Source organism: Kogia breviceps, chromosome 18, assembly GCF_026419965.1.
Source record: "Kogia breviceps isolate mKogBre1 chromosome 18, mKogBre1 haplotype 1, whole genome shotgun sequence".
In the NCBI taxonomy this organism is placed as follows: Eukaryota; Metazoa; Chordata; class Mammalia; order Artiodactyla; family Physeteridae; genus Kogia; species Kogia breviceps.
In genome coordinates, this window is record NC_081327.1 from 45,463,069 (window position 1) to 45,489,259 (window position 26,191).

Below are 26,191 nucleotides of genomic sequence, written 5' to 3' on the forward strand. Positions count from 1 at the left end.
CTCACCCTCCTCTCCTATCAGAATTATGTTCCAGCCTTTTAAGTTCCACTCAGTTACCTACTCTACCGTGGAGTTTCCTAGAATGCCTCAGACCAAAACATTGTGTCTTTGCTCTAAATGACCATAGCGGTTTTTACCTTAATTGTCACTTTTGTCACATGCTGCTTTTTATGATTGGTGTTTCTGCACCAAGCTCATAAGGCCGTTGAGTTATGAAGGAAGGAGCCCTTGGCCTAGAGTGGGGAGACCGAAATTCTAATCCTGGCTCTAATCCTGTCACTCTTTGAATTGCCGTCCTCCTACCCTGCTTTATTTTTCCTCATGGCATTTATCACTACCTGACACTTATTTATTGACTTCCCTTCTGGAATGTAAACTCTGCGAGGGGATGGATTTTATCTGTTAACTGCTTTCTTTCCAGTACCTAGAACAGTACCTGGCACATAGTGGGCACTTTAAATATTTGCTGAATCAAAAGTTGACTGACCTTGGTGAATTATTTCACCTTCTTAGGAGTCATATTTCCACCTGTGAGCTGGCTTGATAATACAGTTGACTCTTGAACAACACAGGTTTGAACTGCACAGGTCCACTTATACGTGGATTTTTTTCAATGGTAAATACTACAGTACTACACAATTCACAGTTGGTTAAATCTACAGACGGAGATACGGAGGGCCAACTCTAAGTTACATGCTGATTTTCAGCTGCATTCCTAACCCCTGCGTTGTTCAAGGGTCAGCTGTACTTGTTTTGCAGAAGGTATATAACAGAGCCAGAGAACTAATGATGAGAAAATGCCTCATAGGTGGCAGGCTCTCAGGAAGCATTTCTTTAATCAATGTCAGCCGTTGCATCACTGACCTGGGCTTGGAGGTTTGGAGCCCAAGGACTTCTCCAAGACTTGCATGCCTAAACATGGAACAAAAAGACCTGAAACCTTGGGTCACTACCTCTGAGGTCAGATGGTTTTGCTGCCTTTGTGTCAAGCCCAGGAGAAAGGGCGAGCCTGGTTCACCATTTCTGCCCACCGAGACCTGAGCCCCCTGCCTGATGACACTAGTGTGGGTGGTCCTTAGCGGGGCCCCCTCCCCCTGCCCCCGAGCCTCAGGAGCGCAGCTATCAGCCAGTCTGGCCTTGGAGTGGGTACAAATAATAGTGAGCAGGAGGTCACATTCTTCTGTGCTTGTCTCCCAGGTGACCCTGAACAACGTGGAAGTCTGCAGTGAAAACATCTCCACTTTGAAGAAGACACTGGAGGTACAGGGGAAATTGCCTATCAGCTTCAGTGGCTGTAGCCTCCCCAGGCCTCCTTTTGAGAGTGAGCCCTGTGCACTCCTCCTAGTGGGGGCTATGGCATTCCCTGGCATTGAGCCAGCTCTTCCTTCAGAGCATTTGAGGGGATTCAATAGTGAATGACATCATAGCAGGACATCTCTGAACTATGGGAAGAGCTCTGACCCATGAGTTAGGAGATCAGAATTCAAATTAGCTCTTCCAGCATATACTTGGCATGTGACCTTGGACAAATCCCTTAACTGCAAGCTTCAGTTCTCTCATCTATGAAACAAGATACAGATCTCCATGGTGCCCTGCTTTGGGTTTGTTGGGTGGCCCGATAAAAAAAACAGGATTGAAAGCACTTTATAAAAGCGATAAAGCCTTCTATAAATTTTGAGATTAAGATGTTATGGGGGGAATTCCCTGGCGGTCCAGTGGTTAGGGCTCCGTGCTTTCACTGCCAAGGGCACAGGTTCAATCCCTGGTCGAGGAACTAAGATCCCGCGAGCTGCGTGGCATGACCGAAAAAAGAAAGAAAAAGGATGATATAGGGTTCACTTAACCCTGTACAGAGCCAGTTGCTGTTGTCATTTTTTAAAGGAAGGCCACATAACAGTGGAAATTGCTTGTTCTTAGAAGTCACATACCCCTGAGTTCAAGTCCCCACTTGACCACTGACCAGTTGTGTGGCCTGAAGCAAGTTCTCTAACCTCCCTGAGCCTCCGTTTCCTCTTTTGTACACAGGGGTAATGCTCTCTGCCCCACAGGTCTGTTGTGAGAATTGAACGAGAACATAAAGCACCTGGTACTTGAGCGGCATGCAGTGGTAGTTAATGATTGTATTAGTAGTTACACATAACATCATGGAGCAATCACTTTGTTAAGTATTAGAAAACGAAGAGCCCAGCTCTCCACCACTCCCCAGCTCTGCCTCTGGGAGAAGAGGGAAGCCAGAGTCCTGCCTCCCCAGCGGACACTCATACCAGGGAAGATGCTTGGCTACAGAAGCGTGGGGCTCAGTGCCGAGGCTGGTGCTGAATGTTGGCTTTAGGGCTGGGTGGACTGAGGAGGCCAGGAGCCAGCACGTGAGAAGAGGGCCTCGTTGCCGACGGCGTTCCTCAGGGAGCTCGGAGAGAGCAGTCAGCTGGGAGTTTACAGTATAAACTGGACCAGATTAGGAATTCACCCCCAAAAAGGCCTTAAAATGGCATAAAATAAGAGCAATATTCACAAACTACCAGCGGCGTAGCGTCTCTCACGTTCTAAGTGTTCCACAAGGTCGTTGCCATCATTGTTTTTAAGTCATGGCACGTTAGATTGTATTCCGGACTTTTTCCTTAACGTTAATTAGTCTGTTGGATTTTGAAGTAAATTTTTGGGAAATGTTAGGAATTCAGAATTGAGCCAGCAGAATTAGCCAAGTGAATGAAAAGAAGGATAACAAAGAGCTGAAAAAACAATTCCCATAAATCGCCCCCCCCTTAGATTTGCATTTCACATGTATTCTTTCTCGAGATAGGCAGGTCAGGTGGTGTGACATCCGTTTAACAGATGAGGTTAAAAGGCTAGTTAAAGATAGTAAGTATTGGAGCTGCCACGGGGACCAAGGACCTCTCCCTGCTAGATCAGTCCCTTTGCATCTCTTCCTCACAGCTGCTCCTACTGTAGCCCAAATGGCACCAACTGTTAGGAGGCTATAGGAAATGCAGGCAGCTCCTGCCAACCCAAAGCAGCTGCCCCTGTGGCATTCTCTACAGCTAGACCTTAGTGTGGGATTAGGAACAGGTGCTCTGGAGCCATAATTCCCAGCTTGAATCCCAGCTTCACGACTTACTGCTGTGTGGCTTCAGGCAAGTTATTAATTTCTCTGTGCCTTAGTTTCCTCATCTATACAGTAGGGATAATAATAGTGCCTACTCCGTAAGAAAGGTACTTTAATTAATAAAAGTAAAACGCTTAAAACCGGGGGCCTGGCACACAGTAAGCACTTAAATCTTACCTGTGGTCATGACAGTATATCCCCTGGGCAGCCAGACCAAATTATTTCCAAAGCAGATCCTATGACAATAGCTAGTGTCTCCGTAGTGCCTGCTACGTTCCAAGCACTGGGCTAAGCACTTTGTGCATCATCTCATCCAACTCTCACAACCACCATGGGGGCAGGAATGTGTTCCCGCTTTATGGCCAAGAAAATTAAAGCTTAGAAGCTTTAAATCACTTGACCAAGGTCGCTCAACTAATACATGGCTGAGCCAGGATTTGAAGCCAGAATGCCTGACTTTAAAGGTGTGAAAAACTTCCGATATTTGTGTTTCTTACTCACACCCCCTGACACCAATACCCTCATATTATGAAGAGGGAAGTGGGAGCCAAATGACTAGCCACAGGATCAAATCCAGGTTTCCTGAGACCCAGCCAGGGTTCTTGCCTCGGATCGACCAGAGCTGCTCCCAGAGAAGGCTGGAATAGGAGAAATGGCTGGTGTCATGTTGGCCTCTTCGCCCTCCTCACACGCCCATGGCCCAGGCATGCTCAGAAACCTGATGGCTGGGTGTTCTCCCCTAGAGTGACTGCACCAAGCTGTTCAACCAAGGCGTTGGAGGGGAGCAGGCCCAGGCCAAGTTTGACAGCTGCCTTTCTGACTTGGTTGCCGTGTCCAACAAATTCCGAGACCTCTTGCAGGTAAGCCCCAGGTTCAGCTGCTGCCTGAATCCTGGGCCTGTGTCTCGCTCTGAGAACATTGTCACTGGCTTACCATGGGCTTCATGCATGTAAGGAAACGGGAGGGGGGAAGAGGAGGCATGAGGGAGCAGAGTGCAAGCCACTGAACTTGTGCAAGTCCCTTGAAGACTAAAGGTTTTTCAGCAGTGCAGCTGTCACGCTGACAAGCAGGCATTCTGGTCCTCTAGAATCTCCACAGTGCCAGGAGCCCTCAGAAGGGTCCTCAGAGGAAATTGAACCATGTGGGTACTGAGATCTGCTTGGCCTTAGCCAAAGGTGCTGCCTAGTACCAGGCACTCAGAAATCTCTTCTTTCTAGAGTTTAACAGACCAACCGCATGGTCTCATCTCTGGCCTGGACCTGAATCAAAATATATCTGGAAAGGAACAGGTTGTTCCTGGCGTCTTTGATTAGCATTATTTCTGTTAGACTTCAGACAGGGCCTGCAGAAAAGCCTCATGGCTGGAAGGATGCCCAGACAGTCAAAGGATGGGTAGAGCAGGAGAAAGGGAAGGGATGGAGGCATGTGCCTTCTGTGTCTGATGCGTCTCTGCCTTGTCCTACAGGAAGGGCTGATGGAGCTAAACAGCACAGCCATCAAGCCGCAGGTGCAGCCTTGGATCAACACCTTTCTCTCTGTTTCCCACAACATCGAGGAGGTCAGCCTGACCACGGACAGCCACCAAGCCCAGGATTACCCCTCATGCCCCGGCCCACAGCTGGAGAGCAGTGGAGCTGTCTGAACAGACTAGACCTTACATATTTCTCAGGCCCACTTCTCTCATGCTCGAAGGCTAGGTTCCTCCCAGAAACAGGTGGTTCCTCCCAGAAACAGGTTGTTCCTGCAGTCAGAGGGCTCTGCAAGATATCTAAAGGGAGTTTGCCTTGACCTGACGCATTCTCATTTATTGAGGCTCTTTTTGCCCCACATCTTATAGACTTGGGACCTCCCTCCCTCCCTCCCTCATTCCCTCCCTCCCTCCCTCATTCCCTCCCTCCCTCCCTCATTCCCTCCCTCCCTCCCTCCCTCGCTTCCCCTCTGTCTCTCTCCCTCCCTCTCTGCGTTGAGTCTTCATTGCTGCACGCGTGCTTTCTCTAGTTGCAGTGAGCAGGGGCTACTCTTTGTTGCGGTGCATGGGCTCTAGGCGCGCAGGCTTCAGTAGCTGTGGCATGCGGGCTCAGTAGTTGTGGTGCACAGGCTTATTTGCTCTGCAGTATGTGGGAATCTTCCCAGACCAGGGCTCAAACCCGTGTCTTCTGCATTGGCAGGTGGATTCTTAACCACTGCGCCACCAGGGAAGCCCCTCTAGCCTAATCTTTTTCATTCCTGTATAACATGAGATACAAGAGGGGATAAACTGCCAGGAGCTTTGCCATATTGTGTGGGCCACTGCTGCAGCCCAAGGCTGCTTGCTGGTGAGAAGTGTGATGCAGAAACAGCAGCAGTTTCTGCCAGCCTGATTTTAAGCTGATTTTAGGCTGGATGAGTCATAAGCTACAAGGGTGGGGGTGAATGGTCCTTCTTGGAGACGCCCCTGGTGACCCACCTTGCTTCCTGATAATAGGAAGAATTCAATGACTATGAGGCCAATGACCCTTGGGTACAACAGTTCATCCTTAATCTGGAGCAGCAAATGGCAGAGTTCAAGGTGAGCAGGGGCTCTCGGGACCAGCCTATAGAGTTACCCACCTCTGCCCCAGTCAGCAGCCCGAGGCTTCTCATCACACTCCTGCTGGGAACCCAGGAAGCTCTTCCAAGCCCCAGGCCATAGAAATACTCCCACAGGAGAAAGACTCCTGGGAGGCAGAGGGGTGAGGTGGGACTCCCGCTGACGCCTAACCTGTGTGCAGGCCAGCCTGTCTCCGGTCATCTACGACAGCCTGACCAGCCTCATGACCAGCCTTGTCGCAGTCGAGTTGGAGAAAGTGGTGCTGAAGTCCACCTTCAACCGGGTAATGTCACGGGAGCACAGGCCCCCGCCGCTCTGTTGCTTTCCCTCTAAGGAAGACAAGTCCGTCCCTTCTGTCTGCGCAGGCCCTGCATATCTAGGCTCAGTCCTGCCCTGAGGTAGTGGGGCCAGCTGAGGCACCATCTGAGGCCCAGCTGGCCTTGCCGCCCAGCCCTGAGTGAAATTCGGAGCCAGTTCTGCTTGGCCAGACGGCCAGGCCTTAAACAGTGACTGGGCCCGTGTTCCCTTGCAGCTGGGCGGTCTGCAGTTTGACAAGGAACTGAGGTCACTCATTGCCTACCTCACCACGGTGACCACCTGGACCATCCGAGACAAGTTTGCCCGGCTCTCCCAGATGGCCACAGTCCTCAATCTGGAGCGGGTACGTAGGGCTCCCTTGGCCTAGCCAGGGAAAGGTGACTGGGAAGAGAGGCAGAGACACAATTTGAATCCCTGCCACTCCCTCAAAACCAAGTCTCCACCAGCAACCCAGCCCTGCAGGCCACCTTCTTCCTGGGCACCCCTGCCCTGCCTCTGGTGGAGCCCAAGGCCTTCTCTCAAGATAGCCCCTCCTTGCTGACTCGTCTCTGTTCTTCCCCGTAGGTGACTGAGATCCTAGATTACTGGGGCGCCAACTCTGGCCCACTGACGTGGCGCCTCACTCCTGCTGAAGTACGCCAGGTGCTGGCTCTGCGCATAGACTTCCGCGGCGAGGACATCAAGAGGCTGCGCCTGTAGCTGCCAGGGTGACCCCACCTGGCCCATCACAGCCCAGACTGGTCCACTGCTGGCAGCAAGGAAACAAGGCCCCGATGCAGTCCACTCTCTGTTCTCAGACCTGTCAGGGTGCTTTGGGGGACAGTCTCTCCCCACCAAGTGAGGTAGGTCCCCCTTGGCTCCTAATTAGGTGGGGAAGACAGGGCAGGCCAGTCTCCTGCACGGGTAGTCATTCTCTCGTCCTTGGACACTGCAGCAAATGGGCTGCCTCCCTGCCAGTCTTTTTTTTTTTTTTTTTTTTTTTTTTTTTATGTGGGCCTCTCACTGTTGTGGCCTCTCCCATTGCGAAGCACAGGCTCCGGACGCGCAGGCTCAGCAGCCATGGCTCACGGGCCCAGCCGCTCCGCGGCACGTGGGATCCTCCCGGATCGGGGCACGAACCCGTGTCCCCTGCATCAGCAGGCGGACCCCCAACCACTGCGCCACCAGGGAAGCCCCTCCCTGCCAGTCTTAAAGGACTTGGGTTTATCTAGGGACCTAAGGAATTAGGTTTATTCTGAGGAGAGGCTGTGATGTTTGTGATCGCCCTAAATAAAGATACTCCTTGAAGAGATGCCAGGGTGCTGTTTGCAGGAAAGGGCTGGATGCTACAGAGCAAGACAGGTCCATCAGTTTGCACTGCAATGTGAAGGCAAAAGCCTCAATCCTCAGCCTCCTCCCACACCCAGAGAGGCACATGGCCACCACCAGGACCCACATGATAACAGGTGCCTCATCCAATCCCGGACCCTCATCCCATCTCTGGGGCCCTCAGCACCAGAAGTCGGATCATCCCAGGGGCAGTTTCCCACAGTGCCAGGGGAAGTGGGAACTGCTCCCAGCAGGAACAAAAAAGATCTTTATGAGGACAACCTTGAAGAGCAGAGTGAATTTATTCCAAGAAGATTGCAGTCCTGAGAACTCACAGCCCACAGGCACATGGCAGAGTTGCTGGTTAAGGCCACGATTAGCAGTGACTTGCTGCAGGACTGCACTGGCTCTCTGCCAGAGACACGAGTGTGGACCCTCGTCCCTGTTCGCACTCCCCCATTAAGTCAGCTCGGGAGTGAGTGTGGAACGGAAGTCTCTACTCAGGCAAAAGCCTGACCTCTAAGGAAGGCCACAGGAAATGCCTCAAAGGGCCTCTTCAGGGTCGGCCTTACCAAGGGAACCCAGCCATCTGCCAACGCCGGCTGTCATCCCCTTCTTCCAGGCCCTCATGGAGAGTGAGAAGGCCAAGGCCCAAGCTGGGCCATCAGATTTGTAAAGGTCACAGTGGACACTGAACTTAGGACCTTCCTATGTCCAGATGGAGCCGACACCAAGCCTAGGCCACTGTCAACCAGGAGGTCACAGTCCTGTTCCCAAGCACCGTCTGTGCTTCACCAACTTTTAGAAACGGCTGGGCCTGAGCTCTGGTCGGCTTCCTTTGGAAGCAGATTCACAAAGAGGTGGGTGGAGAGTAGAAGACTAGCGCTCCCATGGGGGAAGGAAGGGAGGGCCTGCTATAGCTCCAGGCTTTCTCCTCTTGCAGACGGACAGGCCTCATGAGAAGGGGCATCAGGCTGAGGCCTCAGTCCCCAGCAGCTGCACGCTCAGGCCCTGAGTGTCCACTTCTACCAGGTGGATGCTGTAGTTACCGAGGCCCTAGGAGCAAAGGATAGGAGGTGCTTAGAGGGTTCTGGGTGGGTTTTAGGCTTTCGGGAGGCTGGACTGTGGCTGCAGGGCCAAGGGGACTTGTACCTGTAGCCGCTGGTTAGCTGGTGGGCCACAGGGAGGGCTCCTGTCCCGCGCCAGATACCATACCCCGACCGCACCATACCTCAGTCTTGGCCAGCACAGCCTCCAGAGCCTCCTTTTGCCGTGGCTCCTTGGTCAGTAGGTAGAGAAAGCCCCCGCCACCTGCCCCTGCCAGGCTCTGGCCATGCACGTGGGGGGCCAGGACATCCATCATACGCCGCACAGCCAAGGGCTCACAGCCTGGAGCCATGAGCTTCTTCTGCTCCCAGTATGATGTCAGGCACTGGCCCAGCAGAGGCAGGCTCCCTGGGGTGGGGGCAGAGAGGGCAGTTGTGTGCCTGAGCCAGGATATTCACTCAGTGCCCATCTGTAGACTGGATGGGGTGCCAAGAGGCACTTCTTAACCAGTGTCATAGGTAAGAACCTGGGTTCAGTACTGGCTGGAAACAGGAGTGAGAAAGCCCACCTCCCGGGGTTGTCTGAGGACTAGCGAGCACAGAGCAGTTGGCGTGGTGCCCGGCACAGTGTTCACTGAACCGTGTAACCCTCATCGGCTCTGACTCCCTGGAACTCGGCTACGGAGCCAAGCCTCTTCCCCCATCTGCTTCCTGGTAGGTGGTGCTGGAGGCCTTCCCCAGGATTCACGTATTGACCTGAGATGTGACTCCCACTTAAGTGTGGGACCCTGCAGAGGACAGAGGCTTCATCCCTAGGGCCAGTGCCAAGTCTGCAAAGGCCCCTGGCCTCAGACCCACAGGCAACAGGCACTCACTCCTGGTGCCTGAGCTCCGGGGAAGAAGCGCCTTACCTTGGCGGAAGGCTTCAGCGCACTCCTCGGTGTGCCGCACCAGGTTGTGGGCGTTCTGCACAACGGCAGGCAGCCGGGCATACCAGCTCCTCAGCACGTCCTACAGGTGGGGCAGGAGGGGTGAAGTGAGGCTCAGCCTAGCCGCTGAGCCGCCTCGCGTCCCTCCCCGCTTCTGGGGCCAGGACTCACCTGCAGCAGATTCCGGGCCAGGCGGGTCTTGCCAGTGTCCACCAGGAGCAGGTGGTCATTGAGCTTCTGGACAAAGCCCACAGGCACAGTGATCTCTTCCACTTCCACCTTCAGCGGCAGCTGAGCCCGGGAGCGCCCCACCTTGATGCCAGGCATTAGGCCACCCACTTGGTCCTGCCAGCCACCTCCTGTGAGAGCCCAGGCCCCGTCACTGTTGGAGCCTATCTGGCCCAGCTTCCCTCTCCCAGTACAGGCTCCTGGCCTTGCATCCCTGGCAGGGACCAGCGTGGGAAGACAGCTTCCCCTCACAACTTCAGCTGGGCCAGGTGAGCTGTGCAGCTTCTGCCCCAGCCCTGGGAGCAAGTTGAGCCCAGCAATGGAAGGGGTTTCATTCTGGAGCCAAGCTTAGAATGCCTGAGTTTTGTTGCAGACCTAATGTGTACTTGGAATTGGGGTAAATCACATCAAAGGATTAAGACCTTACACTAACCTTTCCCCCTAAAGAGGGATGACATAGGACTTTCCCTACAGTTTAACAGTCCCTGCACCCTGGCTTGCCTGATAAACGGTGTTGATGGTGGAAATAAGCTTCTCAGCATCTCTTATCAAACTTAAAATAGCTTGTTCACATTTTGCTTTACTAATGAAAGGTATGGATCTTTCTTCTTGCAGCTATATAAAAATGTCAAAACTTGAGATGATTCTGGGATAGGCCTTTGATATCTGGAGAAGGGCCTGCAAGGATTTCGAGTATAAAATGCAAATGGCAGGAGGCACCTGGAACTTTACAGCCAAAATGTAGTTAGTGTCAGGCCTGGAACGTCAAGAACTCCTTAATTGCACCCCTCTCCTTCGGAGCTCGTAGCGTAGCTTGTAATTATACATTTATTGGAGTGGTTATTGATCAATGTTTGTCTCCAATAGACCGTAAGACTTTTGATGGCAGGGATGCTGTTTTTGCTCATTTTATCCCCAGGGCCCAATACAGCGGGGGTATTCGATAAATAGTTGTCATTTGACCGAATGAGAGATATGAACAGTGTACCTCAAAAGAAAACTAAAAAAGCTTCCCCATCTGCCCCTTTTGCTAATGACTACCTATTATGGGATGTGAGCCATTACAATGAAAGGAGGGAGCTAGGCTACAAAGTGGCCAGAGAAGATAACATAATCAGGCATCTATACATCTTTGTGGCAGTTTCCCTCCCAGAGTCATGCTGAAGATGAGGCCTGGCATCCTGAGGTGACCAGAGCACCCTAGAGCCAGACAAACCTCTGGCTGCTCTCCATGGTGCATGGATGCTAAGGGGCCACAGTGATGAGTAGGAGAAGCTAGTGACATTCTGTATGATCGCAGCCATGGTGCTAGTGGTGACATTCTGTATGGTCACAGCCGTGCACTGGGTACCCCATCATGTGGTGGGGCAAGTGAGGCACAAGTGGCCCTAGCCCAAGGGAGAGGCACGGTGCTGAGGAACAGGCTGAAGGTCCTGTCCCCTAATCCAAACCCAGCCCGGCCCTGAGGGACAGCCCGGGGTAGGAACAGAGACATGAGGAATACCTAACACACATGAAAGGAGCAGCACAGACTCTAACACTTAGTAGGTGCTCCTACATCAAGTCCTGTGAGGTAGAAATATTTCATTTTGAAAACCACCAGAGAGAGAGTGTCTTGAGTGATACGAGGGAAGCTCTAACCATTGTAAGGAGCAGCACAGTTCTGTGGCTGTCTGCAAGTCCAGGGAGGCCCCTGAAAAAGTCCCAGTGACCTCCCTTCTGCCCTGGGGCAGTCCATACCTGTGGTAAGCACCTGCTCCAGATGCAGCACTGCATGGATCAGGGCCTCTGTGCCCACCGCCCGGCCTGCGGCCCGCTGCAAGGCAGCCAGTGCGGCCCCCGCCAGGATGCTGCTGGTGCCTGCAGGGCACGGAGCAGAGTACCAGCCATGAAACAGCTCTGCCCAGCCCAATCCTGCCCCACCGCCTCCCTCTCCACTGGACAGAGGCTGGGGAGAGGATTGGAGGCAAAGCTGCAAGGGGGAACGGAGTCGGAGAGCAGCAGGGAGACAGGGCCTGCTCACCAAGGCCAGAGCCGTGGGGCAGCTCAGACCAGGTATGCAGCTCAAAGCCGCCCCCAAAGGCACACAGCAGCTGCTCACTCAGCGAGAGCTTGGAGTGGACACTCACGATCCCCGCACAGATGAAGGCCGCCTTCAACAGCGCCCCTGGGGAGTGAGCAGCATCCGGCAAGGAATTCGGTCTCCAGGGGTGGAAACAGACACCCCACCCAGCTCAGCCTGACCTGGGGCTCATCTAGGGGATAAAAGCCCAGCAGCAGTGCAGACCCCAACCCCAAGCCACAAAAGGTCCTCTGGGCTCCATAACACCAGCAAATGTGCCAGCTCTACCTCCTGTGCCTGGGCAGGGTAACGTCAGGGCTCCTCCACCAGACTGGCTCACCCTCAGGCCAGGCACCCATGGCCTGCAGGGTCTCTCGGGTTCTGCCCCCATCCCCCAGCTGGCTAGGTGTGCCATCCCCACCTGCACAATTCACAGGTGCCCTGACCTGGGGCGTGGGGCTGGCAGTAATCCTGCAGGTCATCCAGGCTCCCGCATACTATCTTCGTGGCCATCTTGTCCTGCCGAGGTCCCAATGCCAGCCACAGCTCGGGCTCTGGGATGCGGCGAGCCCTGGCCCCAATGGGCCGGCGGCCATTCACTCGCACAGCCAGGCCCAGCACTGCCCCACCAAGCTCATAGGCAAGGGGTGGCGTGTCACTCCAGCCCCCTGTGGCAATTGAACAAGACCAAGCTGGTCACAGGGGCTGCCAGCTCAGTTCTGGGGTGGCTACCCTCACTCCTACCCACCCCCCAAGGGGCTCACCAGAGAAGTCCACTCGAGCCGGGCACTCAGCTACCACCCACTGCCCAGGTGCTGGCAGCTCTACCGGCACCGAGGAGACAAAGTGCTGGGCTGACATCACAGCCTGGCGGATCAGGATCTGCCCAGCCCCCTCGTAGTGGCGGGCAGCTCGTACTAGTAAGGCTGGTCTGCCAGGAGGGAACGGAGAGATGGTGGCAAGGAGCCCCAAGCTGGGGGCGGGCTGCTTGGATTTGGGGACCGACTGCCCTAGGTGACCTAAGGACACTCCACCTCTCTCTGGGTCTCCACCTCCAAGGACGGCCGGGGGCTGCTCCAAGGGTTTTGACATCATTAGCACCCACCTGCTCAGCCACTTGTCCCGCTCCTCGGCGAGCGCCGCCACGCCCCGCGCCAGGTCTCCACACTCCAGGTACGAGAAGGGCCGCACCCACTCAGGGTTAGCAGCTGGCCCACTCCGTAAGCCTCCTTGGCCCTCTGCCATGCAGCCCAGGACATCTGCCACACAGGCCAGTGCCCGGGCTGCCACGCCAGGGTCTCCCACACCAGCTGCCACTGAGGGACCAGGAGTCAGGAGTAGCTGGGGAGGAGGCCCTCCCTCAATGCCCCCTGCCCTCAAGCACCCCAGACCCCTCACACCTCTTCACTTTGGGCCAAGATGTATCCTTGCCTGGGAATGCTCCCCACTCTTCTGCCTGGCAAAGTTCTCATCCCACCAGCCCCAGGCCAGACATGCCTCTGCACCCCCCACCCAGGATGCCCTTAATGAGTAAGAGCTCAGGCTTGGGGGGCCAACCACCTGGGTTCAGTCTCAGCCCCCCACCAAACAGCTGTGTGGCCGTGAGTGAATAACTGAAATGGGGAATGAGGCAGTCCCTGTGAGGCTAAGGCTGAGTGCCCAGCCAGAATGCCTGGGTCCCAAGCAGGGCGGGCCACATCCCCCTGGGGCTGTGCTGGAGCTCTTCACCCACATCCAGCGCCCCCGCACAGAACGTGCAGGCTTTGCCGACGCTCACAGGACCCAGAGGCTCAGCCCCAGGCCTCCGCCTCTCACCAAACTCCCCACTAACAGGGATGGAGCTTCCCAGAAACCTAAAAGTTAAGTCCATTTTTGTCTTTCCCCGGCTTTTAAGTCTCATGACTCCCTAGTACCCTCAGGTTGATGACCTAGAGGGCAGACAGGGCAGGTGATGCTGGGTCTGGCTTCCCAGCATGGGTGCCCAGCACACTCACCCTGGTCCAGGGTGGCCATCAGGGGCCCAGGACAGCCCTCGCGCACAGCAGCCTGGATCAGTGGGCGCAGGCTGAGGTCCTGCCGGGCCTCCAGCACGTGCCGCACCTTATGCAGGGCCTGGCGGAAGAACAGGTGCCGGCGGGAGGCCAGTGTGGCAGCCCGGTCCAGGCACGGCTGCAGCTGCTCCCAGGACAGACGCCAGGAGGCTCGCCAAGCCCGCAGGGCCTTGCTCCCATCCTCCTGGGGGTCCAGCATCCACAGCATGTCCTGGGGCCCCAGGGCCCTCGAGGGGTGGAGCACGGGAAAGAGACGGGCACTGAGAAGGCAGCGCTCAATGGGGGGCATGTCTGGGTCCCACAGGTCCCAGTCCCTGGTGTGGGGAGAAGACACATGAGCAGGAGGGAAGCAAGTGCTCCTGCCTGGTCACCAAGCCCTGACCACCTGTCAGCTGGGGGTTGGCTCATTCATGGGGACAGGACGAACTCCAGCGGCAGCACAAGCAGGCAATTCAGGGAGGGAGGCCCAGCTGCCCTGCCTCCTTTCCCAGGCCACTGAACAAAATCCCAAAGCCTGAGCACGGCAAGGAATTTGGGAGTTGCCCAGGAAGAAGATGCTAGGGCAAATCAGGCCGCTCAGAACTACCCCAGGGGACTTCTCTGGTGGCACAGCAGTTAGGAATCCACCTGCCAGCACAGGGGACACTGGTTCGAGCCCTGGTCCAGGAAGATCCCACATGCCGTGGAGCAACTAAGCCCGTGAGCCACAACTACTGAGCCTGCGCTCTACAGCCCGTAAGCCACAACTACTGAAGCCCGCGTGCCTAGAGCCCGTGCTCCGCAACAAGAGAAGCCACTGCAATGAGAAGCCCGCGCACCGTAATGAAGAGTAGCCCCTGCTCGCCGCAACTAGAGAAAGCCCGCCCGCAGCAATGAAGACCCAACGCAACCAAAAATAAATAAATTAATTAAAAAAAAAAAAAAAAAAAACTACCCCAGACCGCGGGGATGGTGGGGGGTGGGGCAGGAGCAGGATGAGCCTCCAAGCAGCTGCCACCCTGTCTGCCGAGGCCCACAGAGGCCCGTGGGGCCACCAATCCTACCGAATGCCTGTCTTCTGGAAGAACTGACTCCAAGACATGTTGAGATACGTTCCTGTCCCCTGTCTCTGGGGGAAGAGAAGGAAGCAGTCAGGGCTGCAGGGGCCACAGGAAGGGGTTAAGGGCAATAAGACCAGAGGACCAGGATCTGCTCAAGAGGGGACAGGAAAAGAGACAGGGGCACTTAGGCAAGCAAGTTCTGAAACAGCGTCAAGTCCTGGAGCTTCCACATTCCAGCCCGGGTGCCTGGAACTTGGAGCAGAATCCTGGCTGTAGGCCTGACGCTCCATAACTGGCTCTGCAGCCCAAGGCGGGTCACCTCCCTCTCTGAACCTCAGTCTCCGGCCTGAAAAGTGGGGATGAGAATCCCCACCCAGCCTGCGTCAGAGCAGCTGAGGAGGGAGGTAAAGGCCTGTTGAGACTCTTCTGGCTACACTCTCCTCACTGCCTGTCCCTCAGGTGAGAGCTCAGAGCGCCCTGCAGTGAAGCTGGGCTACGACCCCTGGTGCTCCTCAAAGCCTAGAGAATGGGGGCGAGGGGAGATGGGTAAGCACCTACTTCCCAGCTGTCCAGACGGCCAACGAGGGTGAAGGCCTGGCTGCGGGCGCCGTGCAGCTGCACATGGTGTCCCTGCAGGACGAGGTCCTGCAGCTCCAAGCCATGCAGGGCCTCGGACTGGGCCACATCCAGGCCACTCACGAAGCAGCCGGTGCCGACGTGAATAGGGCCCTGGCAGGGGAGCGGGCAGGCGTCCTGCGTGGGCAGGGGAACCCCAAGCACACCCACAAAACACACAGCATCCTGGCTCCCATACCCTTGCTCTCCCTCCGCCTGCCCTCTCAGGCCTCACCCGCAGGTGGCAGTGCTGCAGGACACTCCCAGGACCCAGGCGGATGGGGCCCTCCAGCAGGCAGCTGACCACAGAGCTCCCGGCCCCCAGTAGCTGCTGCTCCTGTGAAGCCAGGGAGACAGCCGTGAGGGCCCGGGGCGGGGGCTGCCCCAATTCTCCTCCACAGCCAGGGCCACAGTTCCGGCCGCACCCCGCGCCTGTCGGCCAGCCACATCCCTCTCAATACGTCCCTGGCCCCAGCCTCAGGCCGGCTCCCATCCCATCTTGATTTCTGCTGCTCCCCCAGGGGCACGCTCTCCCTGCCTTCTCCTCCAGAGCAAGTCTGCACCCAGTAGTGGAGGTCCCACCAGATGACAGCTCCCCAAGAAAACCTCTCCCACCTGTCCAGCTACCCCGACCCCCACCACCCTGAGGGCCACCTCTGAACTCCACCCGCCCCATCACCATGAATTGGCCTGACTCCCCAAGCACACCCTTCAGAAAGGGTGGGGGGGAATCTTCTCTAGCTGCTCACTCAGACTTGGATGGATGTAGAATCCTGACTTGGCCACTTACTGGTTCTGTGGTCGTAGGCAAGTAACTTAACCTCTCTGAGCCTCCAGTGACTCACGTGCAAAATGGGGATAATAACACCTACACGCGTAATCTGTCCCAAGCATGAGCTATTCCCTCTCCTCCCTGCAGCCCCTCATTCCTACCTGTCTCCAGGTACCCCGTAGGCCCCTCTGCTGGCCTTACCTCCAGGCAGGTCTTACCTCCACCTGGGAGTGCACGACCTGGGCCCCAGGAGCCCCCGGGAATGTGAGACTGTGCAGGAACTCACTGGCTGAGTTGGTCATGTAGTTGTAGCTGCCGTCAGGGACATATGCTGTAAAGATACAAGTACTGACCCCAACACCCTGCATGTTGCAGCTCTGACACCAGGCTGGGCCTCCCACCAGAAGACACATCTTCATCAGGGCCTGGGAGGGCAAGCATGGAAATGAGCCCGCCGTGCCAATGGGGAAGCTGAGATCCAGAGAGGCTCAGCAACCAGCCCAAAGTCACACAGCTAGAAAGTAGAAAGACCAGGACTGGAGCCCAGGAATGAGACAAAGGAAGAAGAGGAGAGTTACCTCAGCAGGAGACTCTGAACTAGGAGAGGGTAACTGTCCAGTCCATGCACTCACTAGGCCTGCCTGGTCCAGGAGCCTGGCGGCCAGGCAGGTGGGGTGGGAGCCTCATTCTGGGGGCCTTCACTCCCATGGCCTCCCCACCCTGGAGAGCCAAGAGGCAGTACCCACCCACTGTGAGGGGCTGATCGCGAAGCTCCCTCCACAGCTCAGCCCGGGCTCCGTGCAGATAACCTGCGATGTCCGCATCACCTTGCCCCATCTCTGGGGGCCGCCCCACCAGGAAGTCCTCCCTTCTCACGTTCCGGGCCATGCAGAGCAGGATGTCAAAAAATAGAGACAGCTGGGACAAGGGTGGGAAGCACTGCTGTTAGTGGGTTCCTAGGCTGAACTGGGGCGGTTCCATCTCTAGAGACGCTGACACAGAGAGGGGAAAGGACTGGCCTGAGGTCATACAGCCAGGCTGCCAGTGTCAGTGCCTCTTGCCCAGGCCCGGACCTGCCCGTCCCCAATCCCAGTCACCTGGACAGGCCGGGCTCCGGAGTCCAAGCCCATGTAGGTGCAGGCGTCCAGAGGTGGGCTCACATGGGTGGCCAGGAGGTGCTCAGCAGTTTCCACAGAGAAGAAGACAAGCCCAGAAACCTGGAGGGGCCCCCACAAGGGTCAGGTGGGAGACCCTGGGGCCAGCCTTGTGCCTGAGTTGGGAAGGGCCATGTGCAGATGGGCCAAGCAAGGCTGACTGCCACACCGGACAGGATCATTCATCTTCTGGGCCACCCCAGCACCCAGACTCCAGGCTTACTGGAGGCAGCTCCACCAAGGGCCCCTCAGCAGGCAACTTCTAGGACCCCCTCAATTTTCAGGTCTCCTCCCAAACCCAGTTCTCCATCTTCCCTATAGTCTAGTCCCAGGCTCTTATCCACCACTCTTACCTTTGTCCTTCATTCTAGAAGGATCCCCTGAGTCTGGTTCCAGCCTTTCTCACTTGGGACAAGACCCTGAATTCCAAGGCTACCCCCTCCTCGGATTCTGGCTTCACCTGCTCCCCTGAATATCAGTTCCAGATCTTCCTCAGATTCTGGTTCTAGCCTTCCCCAGAAGGAGTGGGGCTCTGCCCTGGCAGCCATACCAATGGCACCCGCCCGTCAGGCCTGGCACATCGTTGTATCTCTGCCTCAGTGCCTTGGTAATAAATGTCCAAAACGAAGCCCTACATGGGAGCAGAAAACAGAGTTAGGGAAGGGAGCAAGAGAGGATTATGAAAGAGGGCATACAAGGGTGTTCTCCAGATGTAAACCTAGGATGCAAGTCTGACAGGCCCCAGCATACTCCTGGGGATACAAGTGCCTGAGACCAACCCCCACCCTGACAGCAGAGGGCAGGCTTCAAATGTCTCCACAGCCCCAAGCCTGGGCACAGAGCCTGGCACAGGATCAGGGGCAATTCATGTTTGGTAAAAGACTAAGTGAGCACAAGAGCTGCTGCCATGGGGCGAAACTCCTCCAGATCCAGACCGTGCCAGAAAGTCCAGGACGAGGCTGCCCAGAGCACAGGACCAGGAGGCCATCCCAGGATGGCTCAGCTGCCCACGCTGCTACCCCAGGGGCACTACCTGGGAGTCAGTGAGGTAAACACCATGGTTCCGGGCATAGGCCGCGCTCCCTGGAAGGGCGATCACTCTGGCTCCCCGGAAGCCGTCCCAGCTGATCCCTGCGGGTGGGGGAGTCAGGAGGCTCTCCAGGGACCCCAACCCAAGGAATGGGGGATTCCCTTCCAGGAGGAGGGCAGGGGCATCCAGGCACCTCTAAAGAAAATATGGTTTCCAAAGCCAAATGGACATTCCTCTGGGAGAATGACAACACCTCACCCCCGAAGTCTGTCCACAGAGCCCTTTGGGGCAAAGGGGGCAGGGCTGGGTATCTCCACTCTATGGACAGGCAGACTGGCCCAGCAGGGGAAGCCCTGCCTCCTGGTCTAAGCTCCATCCTTCAAACCTTAGAGCTTCCCTTGTGAACAGGGCAGCAGGCCAGGCCCAAAGACAGGGTGGGTGAGGAGAGGCAGAGCCACGCTGGCTGTGGCTAGGGAAGGCAGTCCCAAGCCTTCTCAGGCTCACCTGGGTTTGGAGGAACAGACAGCAGCATGTCGGTGCTGCAAACCCACACGCCTGGCGGGGAGCCTGGGCCCAGCTGTGGGGAGACAGAATGAAGCTGGTGGCCGGGCCCAGCCCTTCCTCCGCTCCCACACAGCACAGCCTCGGCCTGTTCCAGGGGCACTCGGGCTGCTGAGGTAACAGGGGCCTCCCTATAGCCACGGTGCCGATGCCAGCCCTCCCGCCTACTTCCTGGGGCTGTACCTCCCCCCAGTGTGGCCAACACTAACATCCTGAAGCTCTAACTCACTCCAGGCACCCAAAGCCATCGTTCCTGGCATCCCCTGTCTGAGCCAGCACAGACTACGGCTGGTGTCTCGGCAGGAAAGCAGCAGGACAAGGGCCCCGTGGCAGCTGCCTGTCTCACCCGATGGCTCATGATGTCCAGCAAGCGGTCCAAGTTGCAGACCACGGCCTCCACAGGGGCCTGGGGGTCCTCCACAGGGAGGCAGGTGAAGGCTCGGCCACAGTCATCGAAGGGGAAGTCTCGGCCCTGGGGCGGGAGCAGGGACAGGCAGGAGAGCCTGGGCAGAAAGCCATCAAGCTAGAGGACTTTTACAAAGTGTGTTCTCATGTGATTTTTTAAATTACGTGATAATGGTAAAAAATTAGCAAATGCAGATACACAAAAAGAAAAACAATCCCTCAGGGATAATAACCATTGCCCTCATTTTGAGGTTATGCCCTTTCATATACCTCATATGCATACTATTTTTTCTTTTTTACAAAAATGAAAAAGACAGAGACAACAGAACTTCACACACACACACACACACGAGTACAAGTCAAACTGGACGAAGATTGGGAACCATATCAATGTCAATATCCTGGCTGTAATTATACTACACTTTTGGAAAATATGACCATTGGCAAGATCCGGGCAAAGTTTACAGAGGCTTCCCTCTGGATTATTTCTTAAATGTGGATCAACAATGATCTCAATCAAACTTCCAATTAAAAAGGCTGAGATCATTCTACACAAACTTGTGCAGCTGGCCTTTTTCACTGAACAATGAAAATATATTCACCAATGCTCACAGTGAGCCAGGCAAGGCCTCACTTTAAGCACCTGATGGGTCATCTCAGCACATCCACATGAAGTAGGAACTGCTGCCATCCTCATTTTACTGATGAGGAAACTGAGGCCTAGAAACAGTCAAGTGACTTGCCCAAGGTCACAGAGCTGGTCAATGCACAGGTCGGTGCAGAGAGTTAAATGGACCTTTTAATCATTGTCTAATATTCCACCAGGAGGATATGCTGTTTATATTTAACCGGTTCCCTATTTTGGACACCTGGGTTAATTCTATTTCTGATTCTTCAGGATTTGCACAATGCACACTGGCACACAAAGGTAGAAGACCCCTAAATTCCCATCCAACCCTGAGGACTGACCATCCTTCTGCATGGCCCCTGCCCAGCATTCTACTGACCATGTGTAGGATGAGGATCCAGGCCGAGTGCAGAACATCGGATGTGACCACCTAGCAAAAGTGGAAGAGCACTGTTCACAGAGCTCTGGGCACCTTCTTGTGCAGGGAGAGACCCCAGCACAAGTCCACACAAGAACCAAAGGAGGGACTTCCCTGGTGGCACAGTCATTAAGAATCTGCCTGCCAATGAAGGGGGACACAGGTTCGATCCCTGGTCTGGGAAGATCCCACATGCCGCGGAGCAACTAAGCCCGTGCGCCACAACTACTGAGCCCGTGCGTCACAACTATTGAAGCCCACGCGCCTAGAGCCCGTGCTCTGCAACAAGAGAAGCCACCGCAATGAGAAGCATGCACACTGCAACAAAGAGTAGCCCCCGCTTGTTGCAACTCGAGAAAGCCCATGCGCAGCAACGAAGACCCAACGCAGCCAAAAATAAATAAATTTAATTAATTAAAAAAAAAAAAAAAAAAGGAACAACCAGCAAGGTCAAGACCAATGGCCACAGGCAGGCACGAGGCAGCCCTAGCCACTCCTGGATAAGGAAGCACAGCAGTCTTCCAGGTGGGCCACTCCCCTGTCCCCTGTTTTTAGGAAAGTCTGCAGGCAAGAACATGGGGCTAGATGGTGGGTGACTCGCAGTAAGTCAGCTTCATGGCAACCACAGAGTGGTCCCCTCCCCCATGGGTGCCACCCCCACTGCCAGAGCTTGTCCATGCCTGTGACCACCCTCACTGCCTGTGCCAGGGTGCCATGCAGGCAAGGTGACCTCGTGAAGTGGCTGGGTGTGTGTGGGACGTGGGCCCATGCTCTACGCACTGGGGGCCACGGCACCTCAGTTCCAGCAAACCATTGCTATGTGGGAAGGAGAGTCCAGGGTAGCAAGATGAGATTTCTCAAGGGAAGCCAGAAAGCCTAACTCTGAGATACTGGCTCTGACTTTCTAAAACCACTACAAAGGCTGCCCCTGCCTTCTGCCCTCATCTGGACGAGTCTGCTCAATCTACAGATGCAAAAACTGATGCCAAACCTGAACTGGGCAGGAAAATGGAGCCCGAAGAGCTGGGGACCTTGGAAAGGCTCTGTTTGAAGCCCCTATCCCTGCTGTGCCCAGGGGGGGCACTTGAGGAGCACTCACAGTGAAGCCTGCATGGGCACTCAGGTGCTCAGCAGCCACCAGCAGGGCGTTGAGGGTGGCTCCTCCACTGCCCACACGAACCTCAGGGTCTTCCACGGCCAATAGCAGCGTCCTGGTGGGGATCTGCTCTCGCTTCTGCCGTATCTCCAGCTCTGTGGTCAGAACATGACTGGGACCTGCCCCCAGCCTCTCCACCCTGGTCCCAACCACCTCAAGCAAACCTCCTGACAGCCATTATTTAATCGTCTTTGACTTAGCAGCTTTTCATCTAGTAGCTCATTAGATCTTTTCCCAACTCAGTGAGGTAAGTACAATTACTCCCATTGCACAGATGAGAAAACCGAGTCTCAGTGAAGTGACCTACGTCTGAGGTCACGAGGCTAGGAAGAAGCAGAATCTGGGTTTGAACCTGGGGCTGTAGGGGTATGTGACAAGGAAAGGGGAGAGGGTTCCACATTAGGGGCAGAGTGGAGAGGGAGGGTCAACTACCTCTCTGGAAGACCTCGACGCTGTCCTTGTACTGGCATGTCAGGATGATGACCGTCCAATCAACCCCCTTCGGTTGCTCCATTCTGGCCAAAGTTGAGGGGCTTCCAGGGCAGAGATAGAGGTATATGTGAATTTTTTTTTTAATTATCATACCCTAAAATTGATTTTTTTTTGGTTGTAAGTAGTTTTATGAATTTTAATACGTGTATAGATTCTTGTGGTTACTACCACCATCTGCATCTAACAAAGCTCCCACATGCTAACCCTTTACAGTCACACCCTTCTCCATCCCTCACCCCTGACAACCAGCCATCTGTTCTCCGAAGCTATAGTTGGAATGTAATCTTTTGAGATTGGCTTCTTTCACTCAACATAATGCCTCTGAGATTCACCCAAGTTGGCTATGCATATCCATAGTTCTTTCTCTTTTTTTGCCAAGCAGTATTCCATTGCATAGACACCGCAGTCTGTTTCTCCACCCACCCACTAAAGGACATCTGGGCTGCTTCCAGGTTTTGGTAATCATGAATAGAGCTTCTATAAACATTCATGTGCAGATTTAGCGTGAACATAAGACTTCCTCTCTCCAGGCGGACACCTAGGTGTGGGATTGCTGGGTCATGTGATGAGTGTATCTTTGACTTCACCAATCTGGGTGCATGACATTTCCTCAGGAGAGGAAGTAAGGGGAGCGGGTGGGGTTGACAGGTGGTCCCACCTTAAAACAAGGGGCTGCCCTTTCTGTACCGCAGGGCCCTCATCATCCAATCATTGGCACTGAGCTGCAGGGAGGGAAGCTCTAACTTCTAGGCTCCTGAGGCTGAGGGCAATTCCCCAGAAAAGAGGGACGCTCTGGGAGAGGTGCACCAGTTTGTTCAAACGCAGCATGCTAACAGCACCCACTACAGGGACCTCAGAGGGAGGGACCTCCCCTTCCAGAGGCTCCAAGCCAGAAGGGGGCTGCAACCCCACCTGTCAGCCATCTTCCTCCAGGGCACTCTGAGCAAGTGAAGGGAAGGTGAAGCCAAAGCTACGGCTTCACCCACTCCTATCCCCCAACACTCCTTTCCTACCAGATAAGAAACCAATCTGACTGCAGAGGCCCTGGCCTCCCCAAGATCTCTGTGGACGAGTCCCTAGGAGTGTGCTGGCATCTACCCCTGGCAGGGTCCCAGTTGCTGTCCCCTGCAGCAGCCCACCCCCACCTCTTCCCTCCAGCCCCCAAAGCTCAGTGTGGGGAGGGCCGGTGGAGTGAGCTGCACGCCACCCCAGAGGTGCCCTCAACACACTTCCATCTGCAGTCAACCCTCACCCCAGCCGGAGCCAACAGGAAACCTGAACCTCAGTAACGGTTTCTTCTTATGACAGACTCTGCTGCCACCAAGCCTATGGTTAAGGCTGACAGACACTGCCACTTAGCAACACCCATACTCCCACGAGCTTTCAGGGGAAGTTTCCACCACTAACAAAAATTGCTCTGTTCCCTGTTCAGCTCAGGAGGGAAATCCAGAGGGGAAACCTGAGCTAGAGATCTTGGCCAGGCATCTGAGGTCAAAGGCATTCCCCAGGTTACCCACCTGGCCTTCCCAGTAAAGGGGGTGGCTGGGGATTCCAGATTGGCCACGAACTCCCTGTGTGATCTTCGGCACCCCTAACCCTCTCTGGCCTCCTGTGGTAGGGAGTGTAATGGATAGATGCCCCCATCTTGTTCACACGGAGGCCATGCTTCCCACCAACCAATGACATGAAGAAGACAGACCCACTCCTACAAGATGGGGATCCTCTGACAGGCACCCCTGGCTCCAGAACCCCCCATAACCCAACAGAAACTGTCTTAGAACTGCACTGCAGTCTGAGAGCCTTCTACCCATACCTCCTTTCTTCCTTCCGGTGCTGTTACAGGAAGCAGAACTGAAAACTGACAGCTCTCCCTGCTTCCTCCAGCTCCCTCCCCCAATAAATCTCTTGCAAGTCTAATCCCATCTTGTTCTCTGCTTCTCTGAGGACCTAAACCAACATGGGAGTATATCATCTTCCTCTTGGGACTGCCAAAGTAAAAATTACTGTAAGAACCCCTAAATTAATGTCTGGGTAGTACTTTCTTTATCCTTAAAGATGAAGAAACTGAGGCACAGAAAGATTAAGTGACTTGACTAAGGTCACACAGCTAGCAAGTGGTAGAGCCAAATTTGAACCCAGACACCTTTTTTTCCAGAGTCCATTCTCTTAACCCCTACACTGAACCTATTCTGTAGGATGGAAAAAAGAACAGACGTACTAAATATATGTAAAGTGCCCAATACAAGGTGACAATGAAATGGGGATGGCATTAATGATAACAGCCACTAGAAGTGAGCTCATCCACCCATTCTGACCCATAGTTAAGACACTATGATTTTTCATCTTCACAACACCACTGCCAGGTAAGTATTCTGTCCACTTTACAAATGCTAGTTGATGCTGCATCCATGACTGGGACCTGGGTCTCTCAGATTCTTATTTAGGTGATGGTGATGATGATGTTTGATTCCAAGCAAACGTGCTAAAAGAGAGCAAGGAAGAAATGCCCCAAGGAGAGTCCAAAGGTCTGAGCCCAGTCTTGGTCTTGGCATAGTGACTGAGAGTCATGAGCAGATGACAGGTCACAGGCAGAGGAGGGAGGACGGCATGATCTGGACTGTACTCTACTAGAAACTGGAGCAGAGGAATAGTCCTGGGCCGGGAATCAACACCCAAAGGCTGTCCCCAACTCTCCCTCTTCCTGTGTGATCTTGAGCAGGTTACTTAACCTCTCTGAGCCTCAGTTCCCTAATTGAAAACTGGGGCCAAAGATACCAACCTCCTAGGATGGTTGCATTAAATAAAACATAAAACTATGTGGCACACAGCAGGAGCTCACTGAATGGTAGTTCTCTCCAGTGAGGAAAAGCAACAAGAGAGTTCGATTTGACCCTGAAGCAGGTTGGAGTGAAGGCTCTGATATATTCTCTGGGTCAAAGATGCCCCTGTAGGGCTTCCCTGGTGGCGCAGTGGTTGAGAATCCCCCTGCCGATGCAGGGGACACGGGTTTGTGCCCTGGTCTGGGAGGATCCCACATGCCGCGGAGCGGCTGGGCCCGTGAGCCATGGCCGCTGGGCCTGCGCGCCCGGAGCCTGTGCTCCACAACGGGAGAGGCCACAACAGTGAGAGCCCCGCGTACCACAAAAAAAAAAAAAAAAAAAAAAGATGCCCCTGTAGAAGAAAAAAATCACGGAAGGCCTGGGCTTCCTTCAACCAAGGCTAAGTAGCATGCCTTGCCCAATCAGACTAAAGAGTATTATGAAAACACAAAAGGTGGTACAGTACTGGTAGCATAGGGAGTGTCTTCTTCAGGCACCACGCCAAAGACACGTTGAAGTATCAGCTCATGTGACCCACTCAACAGCCCTATGAATTGAATTTTACTACACCTACGTTATATGTAAGGAAATTGTACCATAAAGAGATGGAATAGCCTGCCCAAGGACATAAACAGCTTTTACAGGCAGGTCAGGTGTATCCACCTCCAATATTCTTGTTCTTACCCACCCTGTAGAAACAAAACATCTCTCCTGGAGTCTTTGCCCTCTGTCATACCTGACATTTGTACAGAAATCTTAGATAATACAGGCCTCTAGCCAATATTCTGCACACTTCCAACAGAACTTTATCTGCTGAGGCCAAGCTGAAATAGTTCTTAATGTCCTCAGCCACACGCTGCCTAAAATTAGGATAGGGAAGGGGAGCCAGGGACAGAATAAAATAGTGAGGCCTCTTCACATTTGCTTTTTGAAGAGAAGTGGGCAGGGATTTTGCATTTTAAGGGGAAAAAGCAGCCCCACGGAGGAATCTGATTTGTCTTCTGGGAAGCGAAAAAAGGCAGAAGGCAGGTGACTGGGAGTAAAATTACACTGCAAAGTACACAAACGTCATATAATTGAGATTTGTGGATAATAACGAGCCCCGATGGGGTAAACGGGGGCAGGAAAAGCGACCTCAAAGGAAAAATCACCAGCGCCAGCATCCAGAGGCCCACCTGCCTGTGGTCCCTGTCCCGGGCGTCCCCAGGTCCCGGAGCTTCTGTAGAAAGACCCAGGCCAACGGGTAGAAGGACCCGCAGACGTCCCTTGGAGCAAATGGGCGCCCGGGGGCGGCTGCAGAGTTCCCCGACGCTTTTCCCTATCAAGAACCAGGCAGTCAGGGTCTCGGCTCAGTCGGGCGGGTCCAAGAGCGTGGGCGGGAGGCGGAGAACCTGCGCAGAACACTGGGAGTGCCGTACGGGTATCCGCGCGGTCTGACATACGTGCCTCCGCCGGCTCTCGGCACAGCGGGATCTTTAACGCGGGGC

The 26,191-nt window shown here is 54.7% G+C and overlaps 2 protein-coding genes across 6 annotated transcripts in view; one reads left to right on the top strand and one right to left on the bottom strand.

The window, feature by feature from the left end:
• Positions 1-7,281, top strand: part of COG4 (component of oligomeric golgi complex 4) — a 28,418-nt gene extending 21,137 nt beyond the window's left edge. The window contains exons 13-19 of the mRNA XM_059046085.2: positions 1,198-1,260; positions 3,847-3,963; positions 4,569-4,661; positions 5,568-5,651; positions 5,854-5,955; positions 6,205-6,333; positions 6,555-7,281. Coding sequence (XP_058902068.1) covers positions 1,198-1,260; positions 3,847-3,963; positions 4,569-4,661; positions 5,568-5,651; positions 5,854-5,955; positions 6,205-6,333; positions 6,555-6,689 — 723 coding nt within the window. The 3' untranslated portion in view covers positions 6,690-7,281. The remainder of the gene's footprint in view (positions 1-1,197; positions 1,261-3,846; positions 3,964-4,568; positions 4,662-5,567; positions 5,652-5,853; positions 5,956-6,204; positions 6,334-6,554) is intronic.
• Positions 7,282-7,581: 300 nt separating this feature from the next.
• Positions 7,582-26,154, bottom strand: FCSK (fucose kinase). Of its 5 annotated transcripts, XM_067019545.1 has the most exons (24): positions 25,880-26,154; positions 21,826-21,926; positions 21,337-21,488; positions 20,199-20,249; positions 19,133-19,258; positions 18,730-18,802; positions 18,229-18,326; positions 17,746-17,826; positions 17,139-17,258; positions 16,788-16,959; positions 16,260-16,372; positions 15,505-15,606; positions 15,213-15,383; positions 14,658-14,722; positions 13,558-13,928; positions 12,669-12,879; positions 12,328-12,494; positions 12,010-12,231; positions 11,525-11,668; positions 11,242-11,361; positions 9,445-9,632; positions 9,256-9,355; positions 8,530-8,753; positions 7,582-8,354 (listed from the first exon to the last, which is right to left on the bottom strand). In XM_067019545.1, exons 2-24 carry the CDS (start codon positions 21,905-21,907, stop codon positions 8,268-8,270), a joined length of 3,240 nt encoding a protein of 1,079 aa, XP_066875646.1. In that variant the 5' UTR covers positions 21,908-21,926; positions 25,880-26,154; the 3' UTR covers positions 7,582-8,267. The 5 variants fall into 5 exon arrangements, with proteins under 5 accessions (XP_066875646.1, XP_066875648.1, XP_066875650.1 ...); XM_067019547.1 differs by lacking the exon at positions 11,525-11,668; XM_067019549.1 differs by lacking the exon at positions 8,530-8,753.
• Positions 26,155-26,191: the final 37 nt, after the last annotated feature.

Excerpts from the sequence above, each read along its gene's own strand:
- FCSK (XM_067019545.1), bottom strand. The coding sequence starts at position 21,907 with ATGGAGCAACCGAAGGGGGTTGATTGGACGGTCATCATCCTGACATGC. Across the intron at positions 19,259-20,198 it reads GGATCCTCATCCTACACATG|GGCCGAGACTTCCCCTTCGA; the intron begins GTCAGTAGAATG and ends CTCCCGCCCCAG. Across the intron at positions 12,495-12,668 it reads CGGGACAAGTGGCTGAGCAG|ACCAGCCTTACTAGTACGAG; the intron begins GTGGGTGCTAAT and ends CCCTCCTGGCAG.